The 14,715-nt window shown below is 46.7% G+C and overlaps 1 protein-coding gene across 1 annotated transcript in view; it reads left to right on the forward strand.

The window, feature by feature from the left end:
- LOC137310056 (CYFIP-related Rac1 interactor B-like) overlaps positions 1–14,715 on the forward strand; it is a 56,029-nt gene that overhangs the window by 11,230 nt on the left and 30,084 nt on the right. The window contains exon 3 of the mRNA XM_067978018.1: positions 5,120–5,256. Within this exon, the coding sequence (XP_067834119.1) occupies positions 5,120–5,256 (137 nt within the window). The remainder of the gene's footprint in view (positions 1–5,119; positions 5,257–14,715) is intronic.

The following is a 14,715-nucleotide window of genomic DNA, read 5'->3' on the forward strand; positions in this document are numbered from 1 at the left end:
ATCTTTCCTGAACACCTAGTATCCAGGAATATTTAGTTTCCAATCCTGCCCTTTTTTGAGCCAGGTCTTTGTTATCACCATGACATCATATTCCCATGTGGCTATTTAAGAACATAAGAAATAGGAGCAGGAGTAGGTCGTACGGCCGCTCAAGTCTGCTCTGCCACTCAATCAGATCATGGCTGATAATTGCGCCTGCAGCTCACCAACCTTGTTTACCACACTTCGTGTGTTTACACACATGCACTGAAAACCTATCTTAGACCTTCTCATATTCTCTCTTAGTCTGATCCCACCTAATACTGTACTATTTCCTACTCTAGGGCTATCTGTCTCTCCCAATCCTTAGTTCACATTGTTTCTCCTTTCTAATGCTACATCCTGGTGCCCATCCCCCTGCCAAATTAGTTTAAACCCTCCCCCACAGCACCAGTGAACCTCCCCGCGAGGATATTGGTCCCAGCTCTGTTGAGGTGCAACCCGTCCATCTTCAACAGATCCCTCCTGCCCCAGAACTAGTCCCAATGCCCCAGGAATCTGAAGCCCTCCCTCCTGCACCATATCTATAGCCACGTATTAACCTGCCTTATCTTCCTATTCCTATTATTTGTTATTTATATTAATGATTTGGATGAGAATTTAGGAGGCATGGTTAGTAAGTTTGCAGATGACACCAAGATTGGTGGCATTGTGGACAGTGAAGAAGGTTATCTAGGATTGCAACGGGATCTTGATAAATTGGGCCAGTGGGCCGATGAATGGCAGATGGAGTTTAATTTCGATAAATGTGAGGTGATGCATTTTGGTAGATCGAATCGGGCCAGGACCTACTCCGTTAATGGTAGGGCGTTGGGGAGAGTTATAGAACAAAGAGATCTGGGAGTACAGGTTCATAGCTCCTTGAAAGCGGAGTCACAGGTGGATAGGGTGGTGAAGAAGGCATTCAGCATGCTTGGTTTCATTGGTCAGAACATTGAATGCAGGAGTTGGGATGTCTTGTTGAAGTTGTACAGGGCATTGGTGAGGCCACACTTGGAATACTGTGTACAGTTCTGGTCACCCTATTATAGAAAGGATATTATTAAACTAGAAAGAGTGCAGAAAAGATTTACTAGGATGCTACCGGGACTTGATGGTTTGACTTATAGGGAGAGGTTAGACAGACTGGGACTTTTTTCCCTGGAGAGTAGGAGGTTGAGGGGTGATCTTATACAAGTCTATAAAATAATGAGGGGCATAGATAAGGTCGATAGTCAAAATCTTTTCCCAAAGGTAGGGGAGTCTATAACGAGGGGGCATAGATTTAAGGTGAGAGGGGAGAGATACAAAAGGGTCCAGAGGGGCAATTTTTTCACTCAAAGGGTGGTGAGTGTCTGGAACGAGCTGCCAGAGGCAGTAGTAGAGGCGGGTACAATTTTGTCTTTTAAAAAGCATTTGGACAGTTACATGGGTAAGATGGGTATAGAGGGATATGGGCCAAGTGCAGGCAATTGGGACTAGCTTAGTGGTATAAACTGGGCGACATGGACATGTTGGGCCGAAGGGCCTGTTTCCATGTTGTAACTTCTATGATTCTATGATTCTATCCTCACTAGTGCGAGGCACTGGGAGTAATCCAGAGATTACTACCTTTGAGGTCCTGCTTTTTAACTTCCTCCGTAGCTCCTGAAACTCTGACCGCAAGACCCTTTTCCTTCCGATGTCATTGGTTCCCACATGGACCACAACTTGTGGCCATTCCTCTCCCCCCCCCCCCCCCCACCTCAGAATGTTCTGCACCCTCGCAGTGATGTCCTTTACCCCGGCACCAGGGGGCCAACACACCATGTGGGATTCACGTCAGCGGTCAGAGAAGCGCCTGTCTGTCCCCCTGACTATCGAATCCCCTGTGATTACTGCATCTCTACACTTCACTGTGCCCCCCTGTGCAGTCCTTTGCCCCACGGTGCTATGCTCAGGACTGCACTCCTTCGAGGTGTCGTCACCCTCACTGAATACCAGTTTGAGAGTGGCCACACACCCAGACGATTCCTGCACTGCCTGCCTCTTCCTGCCCTTTCCGATGGCCCCACTTACTATCCTGAAGTCTCTGTGTCTGTGGGGTGACCACCTCCTGGGACGGACGATCCAGGAAACCTTCAGCCTCCCTCATGCTCTGCAGTGACTCCAGTCGCCCCTCAAGCTCAGAAACCCTCACCTAGAGCTCGAGCAACTGGAGGCATTTCCTGCACACGTGGCCCTCCAGAACACATGAAACGTCCTGAAGTTCCCACATGGGGCAGGAATTGCAGGCAATGGGTCTCAGCGGCCCATCCATTATATTTAGAAACCTTATTTTTCTAAACTCCCTTTAGATACTCGATTATTATTAATTTACTTACTGTTTACTTAACCTGATTAACCGACCCTTTTATTCCAGGTCTCTCCGAGCTCCTCCTCTCTGTTCACTGTTCTTCCCCCTCACCAATTTCTCAAGTTCGCACTCAGTTGACGATGCGCTCTGTGTTTCAGTGGATACCTTCTACTTTATACATCCCTTGAGAACACCAGTCACAGCTGCTGAACGACAGTCTGTATGTTCCAATGTCCCCATTTCTCACTTACGCCCACAGAGTTTCAAGGATGCGGAGAGAGTCCTCAGCAGGTGCCCACACCACTAGACTGCCCTCTGGGGGAGGAGCTGGGATTCCTGGTGAAGGTCACTGCCTCCAGGGATGAGGATTTGTCGGGGCTCCACTGAGAGGCGACGATTGCTGCCCCTGGCGACCCCCTTTTTGAAGGGACCACTTTTAAATCATCTTTAAAGAAAAATTAATATTTCTGTGTGAGTCCTGCTCAGACTGCCAGGGTCAGTGCTGGGAGGGGGGGGGTGGGATGGTCAGTGCTGGGAGGGGGGGGTGGGTGGGATGGTCAGTGCTGGGAGGGGGGGGTGGGTGGGATGGTCAGTGCTGGGAGGGGGGGGTTGGGTGGGATGGTCAGTGCTGGGAGGGGGGGGTTGGGTGGGATGGTCAGTGCTGGGAGGGGAGGGGGGTGGGAGGGATGGTCAGTGCTGGGAGGGGAGGGGGGGTGGGAGGGATGGTCAGTGCTGGGAGGGGGGTGGTGGGATGGTCAGTGCTGGGAGGGGGGGGGTGGGATGGTCAGTGCTGGGAGGGGGGGTGGTGGGATGGTCAGTGCTGGGAGGGGGGGGGGGGGGAGGGTGGGATGGTCAGTGCTGGGAGGGGGGGGCGGGTGGGATGGTCAGTGCTGGGAGGGGGGGGGGCGGGTGGGATGGTCAGTGCTGGGAGGGGGGGGGGGCGGGTGGGATGGTCAGTGCTGGGAGGGGGGGGGGCGGGTGGGATGGTCAGTGCTGGGAGGGGGGGGCGGGTGGGATGGTCAGTGCTGGGAGGGGGGGGGGCGGGTGGGATGGTCAGTGCTGGGAGGGGGGGGGGGCGGGTGGGATGGTCAGTGCTGGGAGGGGGGGGGCGGGTGGGATGGTCAGTGCTGGGAGGGGGGGGGCGGGTGGGATGGTCAGTGCTGGGAGGGGTTGGGTGGGATGGTCAGTGCTGGGAGGGGTTGGGTGGGATGGTCAGTGCTGGGAGGGGGTGGGGTGGGGTGGGGGGGGGGGGGGGGGGAAGTCAGTGGTCGGTGGTGGGGGGGGGGAAAGTCAGTGCTGGGGGGGGGGGTGGACGATCTGGGCATGTTCACTGGGATGACGGCCCATGGATTTTCGGGATTCTATTGTGGCCCAGATTGAGGACCAGCTGATGTTGAGCTGATGTTGAGCAAGACAGGCAGGAATCATAGCAGGAGTGCTCCCTCAGGTCACAGCATTCTACGTTTGCTGATGACACTAAGTTAGGAGGCACAGTCGATAGTGTAACTGGGAGCAGATAGTTGCAAAAGGACATTGATAGATTAGGTGAGTGGGCAAAACTGTGGCAGATGTGAGAAAGTGTGAGGTTGTCCACCCTCGATCCAGGAAAGATAAATCAGGGTATTTTCTAAATGGGGAGAAGCTCGGAACTGTGGAGGAGCAGAGAAATTTAGGGCTCCAAGTACAGAAATCACTCAAAGCTACTGGACAGATTCAGAAACAGATCAAAAAAGCTAACAGAATGTTGGCCTTTATTTCAGGAGAGCTGGAATACAAAGGGGTGGACGTTATATTACAGATGTGCAGGGCTCTGTTTAAACCCCATCTGGAGATGCTGTGTTCAGTTCTGGGCACCGCACCTCAGGAAGGATATATTCGCCTTGGAGGGGGTGCAGCGCAGATTCACCAGAATAATACCAGGAATTAAAGGGCTAAATTATAAGGACAGGTTGCATAAATTTGGCCCGTGTTCCTCTGAGTTTAGAAGATCAAGGGATGATCTAATTGAGGTGTTCAAAATATTAAACGGATTTGATAGGGTCGATAGAGAGAAACTATTTCCTCTGGTGGGGGGAGTCCAGAACAAGGGGGCAGAACCTTAAAATTAGAGCCAGGCCGTTCAGGGGTGATGTCAGGAAGCATTTCTTCACACAAAGGGGAGTGGAAATCTGGAACTCTCTCCCCAAAAAGCTGTGAATGCTGGGAGTCAATTGGAGTTTAAGACAGAGATCGATAGATTTCCTTCGCTCCACCATTGGCGGCCGGGCCTTCAGCTGCCTAGGTCCTAAACTCTGGAATTCACTCCCTAAACCTCACCGCCTCTCTCCTCCTTTAAGACGCTCCTTAAAACCTATCTCTTTGACCAAGCTTTTGGTCACCAGTCCTAATATCTCTTCATGAGCTCGGTGTGAAATTTTGTTTGATAACGCTCCTAACAAACGCCTTGGGACGTTTTGCTACGTTAAAGGTGCTATATAAATGCAAGTTGTTGTTACTGTAAGGATATCAAGGGATTTGGAGCAAAGGTGGGTAAATGGAGTTAAGATACAGATCAGCCAATGATGTAATTGAATGGCAGAACAGGCTAAAGAGGCTGAATGGCCTCCTCCTGTTACTATGTTTCAGCGGGGTGGGGGGGCAGGGACGGGGCTCACAGTGTGATGGGCATGTGGCACATCGGGTGTAGTTAACACTGTGAGCATGAAGAGGGTGGCAATGAGAAGCCAGTGCTGTGACCATGTGTCATTTGCTGCCATTCTTTTACAGAGACTGCTCTGAGGAGCCTGCTCGAGGCGCTGACCAGTCCTCCCCACAGCCCGACCCAGCACCTGGAGCGGGAACAAGCGCTGGCCACACAATTCGCTGAGATTCTGCACTTCACCCTCAGCTTCGACGAACTCAAGGTTGGATAACCGTAAACACACCCACACTGTCACACCCACACACCCGTAATAAACTGGATAGCCAGGTGGTGAAGGATAGAACACTAGAGCCTGGTCTTCAGTTGCTTCCAAGACTTTATTCGCAGAGATTCACATTACCGACACTCTAGATCAGCTCTCATAAATGGATACAAGAGTCCTCAATTGATGCGCACCACCTGAATACAATTAACACTAATTGATATCAATCACATGGATACAATTAACAGATTCCCTTCTCTCTCTAAATAAAAAAAAATTAAACTTTATATATACACAATACGAACAAATTTCAAAAATCAAAAGCTTCCATACTCTCGACAACTTACTATTCACACCATTACATTGTGAGGCGACGTTTCTCCAGGACCCCTAATAATTTTTTCGTACATGTATTTCTTTTAGTAAAACAATCTGACAGTTGATGGCTTGAATCCACCCATTTAATGTTAGAGATTTCCTTTCTCTCCAGCATTTGTTTCGAGCCCACAAGGTCAATCAGTGATCTTTTCTCACTCATTTTTTGTAGAGTACATTATCCTACAACGAACGATTGTCTACATAACATTCACTGGGTATACCATCTTCAGTACTCCCATTGTACAGGATGTCACTCAAAATATTTGCCAACTAGAATCCCATCTCCACTGCGTCAAGAGCGAGTGTTTCAGCAGCCAGAGTACTTTTAACAACCCTTTTTATTTTCTTAGCTTCCCAAGCTAAAGGACAACATTTCCCATTCTCACCCATAAGAAACACCATGAAACCAGCTGCACTAGAATATCCATCAGGAAGATTAACCTGTGAAGCATCGCTAACAATAACTAGCTTCATTTTCTTTGGGTCACCTAAGGATGGGAACTTAAGGACACATTTATCTTTATTTAATTTCTGTAATTTTTTTTTTGCCCGTAAAACATTCTCTACTGTGGGATATTTCATTGCAGTACTTAACTCAACACATCAAAACTAGCATCTGGTCTAGTCTGAGTGCACAACCAGTTCAACTGACCAATCAAGCTTCGTAATTGCTCTGTCCCTTTAGATAGAACATCACCATTCTGTGATGAACTAGTCCGATTCACCGGGACTGGAGTAACACTCCCTAAATAGGACTGTTGATTTAAAGTTACACCAGACCCACTCTGCTTAATATCCAAACCAATATATTTAAAAGACCCACAGGCCTGAGTCCCAATTTTAAATTCTACTCTAATCTTATGATGAATTTCTCACATTCCGCAGTACCTCTCCATAAGAAATCATCAACATGCATCTTGAAGATGCCTGAAAGTTTTCCGTTACGGTTCCAATAAAACATTGCGGGATCTGATTTTAGTTGAACACATCCTGTTTTCAGCAAAACAGATCTCACTGGAAAATACCATCCCCTGGAATCATCATTCAGGCCACAGACGCATTTGTTGAGTTTCCATAATTTTCCTTCTGCATCTGCTGCCTCTTTAGGTGGTTTCAGAAACACTTCTCGGAAAAGTATCGCCCTGCAGAAATGCGGCTTTTATGTCAATTGACCTAAACTCCCAGGAATATGTTGCCAAAAGAGCCAAAAAGATTTTTAAGATTACCTTTCCAGCAGTGGGAAAATCCACTCGAACATCTGTATCACCCAGTTTCTCTTCAAACCCCCAGCTACCAACCTTGCTTAAGCCTTATAAGTCCCATCTGCAAGGACTTTAGTACAAACCCATCTCTGCAACAAAGCTGGTTGACCCTTAACTGTTACCTCAGAATAAACTCCAGATTCTTTCCAACTATCTAACTTCCTTTGTTTTGCCTCTCTTACTCATTTATCCTCAAGTTTATTGGCAGCCACCAAAACTTCACGATGATGAGGACTTCTGCTTCTAGTTCTGTTACGTGACTGTTCTGTGGTCTTTGTTTCATTGTCTGACCAAGTCAATCTACGTCCTCTATTTCCACTTCTATGTCTGTAGGGACTACTGCAGTGAGATCTCCCTCTTTCATCTCTAGTTCACGATCGTTTTCTGACGTGAGATTCACTTCTGGACTCCCTATTACTACTTGCACTCCACTTTCTTACTCTCCACTCATTTACCCCATTCTGCCAGTCCATAAACCTTGCTCGATGGCCATCATCCTGAACATTTAACCAATATTTAAACCTACCAGTAGCTTTGCCTGCATGTCCCAAAATTGTTGCCTCCCTCCATTAATTAGTCCCCTCTGGAACATATGTCGCCCATGTACCCACTTTGGGTAATTGTTCTGTGGATGTGGTAGCTCAGTCATGTGTTTCTTGATCACCGACATTACCACTGTCCATTCCTTGATCCTCCTCAGTCTGTGCCTCAGGAACCTCGTCAAAAAAAATCATGAACATCGGAGGCACAAAGTGCCTCGTTTGCTTCTATCAACTGCTCAGAGTTTGAGATTTTATAAATCGTGAGGAATGAACCGTAATGGCTTGATTGCCATGTTGGACGATTACTGTCTTCCCATCATGACCTGTTACATCACCAGGACCTTTCCATTCCCGAGGATCCTCTCTTTTATAGTTTACCAAATCTCCTGAATTGAACTCTGTCTCAGATGGTCTAATACGATGCCTCAATGCTCCACGAATTTTCCCTGATACCTCAGCCTTGATAAAAGCCTGTCTCCCTGCATGTATAGCATTTAAATGCTCAGAAAAAATGGGACTAATTCTAGTACCTTCTCGAGCAGGAGGATTATCACAAAGAACAGAAGGTAATTTGGGATTGCACCTATAGACTAGTTGGTACGGACTATATCCTCCAACCACCTGAAGAGAATTCTTTGCATGAACTGCCCATGCTCGGGCAGTTGACAATTTACACTGTTCGATCAGCCAACATTTTATGCACCATGTTATCAATCTCAGCACGATTCCTTTCACAAAGACCATTGCTCAAAGGGCTCTTAGCTGTTGTATTCATGACAATTGTAATTCATATTCTCACACATATCTCTGAACTCCACGTGAGTGAATTCACCTCCATTATCGGTCAAAAACTTTGCTGGTGTCCCAAGTCTAGTCCCTATCCATTTTCCCATCATTTTTTTTTAAAATCGAGAATAACCTTCTTCTCCTTATATATTAGCGTAGAAATACTAAATCTCGCAGCCAGGTCAATAAAATGTAAGATGAAAACATTCCTGTCTTTGTCCCACACCATTAGATCCATGGCAATTACCTTGTTAAACCCACTTGCTAATGGAACACTTACAATAGGACGCGGGGCATCCGTCTATACTTACAGATTTCACAGTTCTCATTAATCTCTCTGAGCCTCGTTTACTCCTCATCAACTACACCTGTATCTTTTAGCAGGATTTTTAAATGTTGACAAGTTGACATCAGGTTTTATTAAGGGGATACAATAATGCCCTGACTGAGTAAACAGCAAATCAACTGATTTCCCAACAATGATTGCCTCATCGTGTTCCATGTCAAGTTTCATTTTTACCTTTTTCATGGAAGGTTTACCCTAAAGCAGCGGTATCTGACTAGAGACTGCATCCATACTTATTTCAAACTCAAATTGGAGGGTATGACATGATAGCGATTACTGAGACATGGCTGCAGGATGGTCAGGATTGGGAACTAAATATACCGGGTTATAAGGTCAACAGGAGAGATAGGGAAAATGGAAGGCGGGGGGGAGGAGTAGCTTTAATGATTAGAGATAAAATCGCTTCAATGATAAAGGGGGATATAATGAGGGGTAAGCAGCCAACAGAGACCTTATGGGTTGAATTGAGAAATAGGAAAGGATCTAAGACTGGAGTGGGAGTTGTATATAGGACCCCTGGCAGCAGCTCTGAAGTGCTAGATTGTATAAATGCAGAGATTAGACAAGCATGTAAGAAAGGCATAGTGGTCTTAATGGGGGACTTTAACCTTCACATACATTGGGAAAAGCAGATTAGCAACTGTCAGAAAGGTAGTGAATTTCTTGAGTGTGTCCGGGATAGTTTTCTGCAGCAGTATGTCCTAGAGGCAACAAGGGGGCAAGCCATACTAGATTTAGCAATGAGTAATGAACCAGATTTAGTTAACGGCTTAACTGTGCGTGAACATCTGTCCAATAGTGATCATAACATGATCGAGTTCAATGTAGTGTTTGAAGGGGAAAAAAAGTGAATCAGCTGCTAAGATTCTAGACTTGGGCAAGGCCAACTTCAATGGGATGAGACAGAGACTGTCCACAGTAAACTGGGCAAATCTGTTAATGGGTAAAACGACTGATGATCAGTGGGAAATGTTTAAAGAAATATTTAACGAGATACAGAACCGGTTTATACCCCTGAGGGGCAAGAACTCTACTTGCCAAAAAAAAACAGCCATGGACAACTAAAGAGGCAAGGGACAGTATGAGACATAAGGAAAGGGCATACAAAAAGGCAAAAAATGGCACAGATCCTGACAAATGGGAAAGATACAAAGATCAACAAAGGGTCACAAAACAGATACTAAGGGCTACAAAGAGAGTATGAAAAGAAACTCACAAGGGATATCAAAACCAATACAAAGAACTTTTATAGTTATATTAGGAAAAAGAGGGTGGTCAGGAGCAGTGTTGGCCCCTTAAAAACTGAAAGTGGGGATATTGTCATTGACAATGGGGAAATGGCGGACATGTGGAACGATTACTTTGCATCAGTATTTACAGTAGAAAAAGAAGATAGCATGCCGGAAATCCCAAGAAAACTAATATTGAATCGGGGACAGGGACTCAATAAAATTAACATAAGTAAAACAACAGTAATGAAGAAAATAATAGCACTAAAGAGTGACAAATCCCCAGGACCAGATGGTTTCCATCCCAAGGTTTTAAAGGAAGTAGGTGAGCACATTGCAGATGCCCTAACTATAACCTTTCAAAGTTCTCTAGATTCAGGAACTGTCCCTCTAGATTGGAAAATTGCACATGTCACTCCGCTTTTTAAGAAAGGAGAGAGAGGGAAACCAGGGAATTATAGACCAGTTAGCCTAACATCTGTTGTGGGGAAAATGCTGGAGTCTATAATTAAGGATAGGGTGACTGAACACCGAGAATTTTCAGTTAATCAGAGAGAGCCAGCATGGATTTGTGAAAGGTAGGTCGTGCCTGACAAACCTGACTGAATTTTTTGAAGAGGTGACTAAAGTAGTGGTCAGGGGAATGTCAATGGATGTTATTTATATGGACTTCCAGAAGGCATTTGATAAGGTCCCACATAAGAGACTGTTAGCTAAGATAGAAGCCCATAGAATCGAGGGAAAAGTACGGACTTGGTTAGGAAGTTGGCTGAGCGAAAGGCGACAGAGAGTAGGGATAATGGGTAGGTACTCACATTGGCAGGATGTGACTAGTGGAGTCCCGCAGGGATCTGTCTTGGGGCCTCAATTATTCACAATATTTATTAACGACTTAGATGAAGGCATAGAAAGTCTCATATCTAAGTTTGCCGATGACACAAGGATTGGTGTATTGTAAACAATTTTACAACACCAAGTTATAGTCCAGCAATTTTATTTTAAATTCACAAGCTTTCGGAGGCTACCTCCTTCGTCAGGTGAACGATGTGAAAATGAAATCCTCGAGATTTCATTTTCACATCGTTCACCTGACGAAGGAGGTAGCCTCCGAAAGCTTGTGAATTTAAAATAAAATTGCTGGACTATAACTTGGTGTTGTAAAATTGTTTACAATTGTCAACCCCAGTCCATCACCGGCATCTCCACAACAAGGATTGGTGGCATTGTAAGCAGTGTAGATGAAAACATAAAATTACAAAGCGATATTGATAGATTAGGTGAATGGGCAAAACTGTGGCAAATGGAATTCAATGTAGACAAATGTGAGGTCATCCACTTTGGATCAAAAAGGATAGAACAGGATACTTTCTAAATGGTAAAAAATTAAAAACAATGGATGTCCAAAGGGACTTAGAGGTTCAGGTACATAGATCATTGAAGTGTCATGAACAGGTGCAGAAAATAATCAATAAGGCTAATGGAATGCTGGCCTTTGTATCTAGAGGGCTGGAGTACAAGGGGGCAGAAGTTATGCTGCAGCTATACAAAACCCTGGTTAGACCGCACCTGGAGTACTGTGAGCAGTTCTGGGCACCGCACCTTCGGAAGGACATATTGGCCGTGGAGGGAGTGCAGCGTAGGTTCACTAGAATGATACCTGGACTTCAAGGGTTAAGTCACGTGGAGAGATTACACAAATTGGGGTTGTATTCTCTAGAATTTAGAAGGTAAGGGGTGATCTGATCGAAGTTTAAAAGATATTAAGGGGAACAGATAGGGTGGATAGAGAGAAACTATTTCCGCTGGTTGGGGATTCTCGGAGTCGGAGGCACAGTCTAAAAATTAGAGCCAGACCTTTCAGGAGTGAGATTAGAAAACATTTCTGCACACAAAGGGTGGTAGAAGTTTGGAACTCTCTTCCGCAAAAGGCAATTGATACTAGCTCAATTGCTAAATTTAAATCTGAGATAGATAGCTTTTTGGCAACCAAAGATATTAAGGGATATGGGCCAAAGGCGGGTATATGGAGTTAGATCACAGATCAGCCATGATCTTATCAAATGGCGGAGCAGGCACGAGGGGCTGAATGGCCTCCTCCTGTTCCTATGTTATAAAATGGCTTACTCCAGCTATCTTACATGAAATTACCACTCTCTCTCGTGACCTCAAGCTGTTGTCATCTCCAAACCTAAAACATGTAGAACTTTTATATTCCTTAACCTTGCGTTGATCCTCACTACTTAGTGAATCAAGATAATATTTTAACCAATCTACCCCACATACAGTTGAAGTAAATACACTAACAGCGCACAATTAAAGGAACCCGCGACTAATACATTCATCACAGGATTAATACTCCTTGTGACCAGTGTAATCTGTTCATGTTGATCATTATCTTCATTCTCTTCCTCAGAACTACTTTCTTCATGCATCATTTCAAAGGCCCTGCCTCTTCACTCTGGACAATTCACCTCACAATGATACTTAGAGTCACATCTAAAGCATCTCCTGATTTTTCCTTGGGCATTCCTGGGATTCATTCGCCCGTTATTACTGTCCCAATTTAGTCTTCTGTTGATCTAACTGGATCTGCTGTTCCTGCTTTCATCACCAAATCTGACTGTCTTTAATCCTTCCATCATATTGATGCATGCGTCCGGTCTCTTGAAAATTTTGAAACCTGGTCTGGGGCCTACATTTAGTATCTGGAGCATTTTGAAACCTGGTAACCACTGAATCTTCTGTTCTTTGTGTCACAGTGGAAGACCCCATTTGTTCCATGAAAGCTGAAGGGAATGATTGTTTCCCCAGAAATTTCTTTAAGGCAGCAGACATTTGATCCAAAAGTCTCCTTTTCCAAGAAATGAATGTCAATTAGGACCAGTTGCCTGTCCGTATGAGACACCTGAGCACAATCCAGTAATTTAAACGCTGGTACCAATCCAGGGATTCCCAATTTGAACTTTGTGAACTTCTTGTACAATTCGTTAAAGTCCATGATAACTAACCGTCCGTTTTCTGAAATCTATCAAATGCTGACCAGGCCTCATAGGCACTTTACAGGTCATCTTTCTTACAGGTTTGATGCAGAAATTCTATTAGAAAGTTAAAACCTTCATCATTATCCGAAAGATCTGAATCCATCTCAAAATACCTTACTTCTGATTTTACTTCATTCAGGAAGTGACAATGCCAAGGCCATGCCTTGTTTTCTCTTTGTCAGAGTAGTGACCCGTGTCCACAAATCAATCTCGTTCTGCCACTGGTCGTACGGTCAAACTCCGAGAACATCGGAGGGAATTCATTTCTCAACGATTGAAACTTGCTTTCTGCCATTTTCCACAATGGCCACTAGGCTTTCAAATTATTCTTCATGTCCAAAAAAAATCATAGTTTCCAACCTTCACCTTTAGGCAACCATTCTCTGTGACCATGTTACTAACTGGATGGTGGTGAAGGATAGAACACGAGAGCCTGGTCTTCAGTTACTTCCAATACTTTATTCACAGAGCTCCACATTATACCCACTCGAGATGAGCTTTCTTATAAATGGATACAAGAGAGTTCCCAATTGATGCGCACCACCTGAATACAATTAACACTAATTGATATAAATCACATGGGTACAATTAGCAACACCATCACTCCCCACACCGTCACTCCCCACACCGTCACTCCCCACACCGTCACACTGTCACTCCCACACACACATACACAGACACACCCAAACACTCACTCACTCAAACTCACACTGCACACACACTCACCCACAGAGTGGGTGTAATTTTGAATTAGTGCAATGGTGTAAATCGGCGATAGTGAATCAGCCGCCCATTTGGCAATTTTTATTTCCGCTGACTTCAGTGTCATCGAGCTCCCGATTTACACCATCGCACAGAATGTCATCAAAATGACCCTCAGTATCTGGCGTCTGGGAGAATCAGTTCATGTTCGATGTTCACACCCTTCCCCTCCACTGACTGGGACACCAAGACCCTGATTTTAAACCCCGCCCCCCCTCCCCAGCCACTGACAGACAGGTGTTAAAATATCAGGATCGAGGAACCCAACCAGAAATCAGCCAATGGACGAGTCCAAATGACCGGATCAAACTCCCGGCCTGGTGACATCATCGGCACCCGGCTTACATTTAACAGTGGGATTCCCGGAAGGCGAACTGAGGCAGGAGGTTCCCCCCTACCCCGTATCCCCCCGAGATCCCCAATCACGGCCGGCCGGGAGGCAGAGCTACTATATGCCAATAAGGTCCTGCTGTTAAGATTGTCAGGAGCTCCGCATCCCCTCCACCTCCCCCTCCACCTCCTCCCCCTCCACCTCCCCCTCCACCTCCCCCTCCACCTCCCCCTCCACCTCCTCCCCCTCCACCTCCCCCTCCACCTCCCCCTCCACCTCCTCCCCCTCCTCCTCCCCCTCCACCTCCCCCTCCACCTCCCCCTCCACCTCCCCCTCCACCTCCCCCTCCACCTCCTCCCCCTCCTCCTCCCCCTCCACCTCCCCCTCCACCTCCCCCTCCACCTCCCCCTCCACCTCCTCCCCCTCCACCTCCTCCCCCTCCACCTCCCCCTCCACCTCCTCCCCCTCCTCCTCCCCCTCCACCTCCCCCTCCACCTCCCCCTCCACCTCCCCCTCCACCTCCCCCTCCACCTCCTCCCCCTCCTCCTCCCCCTCCACCTCCCCCTCCACCTCCCCCTCCACCTCCCCCTCCACCTCCTCCCCCTCCACCTCCTCCCCCTCCACCTCCCACTCCACCTCCCACTCCACCTCCCCCTCCACCTCCCCCTCCACCTCCACCTCCACCTCCTCCCCCTCCACCTCCACCTCCCCCTCCACCTCCCCCTCCACCTCCTCCCCCTCCACCTCCCCCTCCACCTCCACCTCCCCCTCCCACTCCACCT

The sequence above is a fragment of the Heptranchias perlo genome, unplaced genomic scaffold (assembly GCF_035084215.1).
Source record: "Heptranchias perlo isolate sHepPer1 unplaced genomic scaffold, sHepPer1.hap1 HAP1_SCAFFOLD_205, whole genome shotgun sequence".
Classification (NCBI taxonomy): Eukaryota; Metazoa; Chordata; class Chondrichthyes; order Hexanchiformes; family Hexanchidae; genus Heptranchias; species Heptranchias perlo.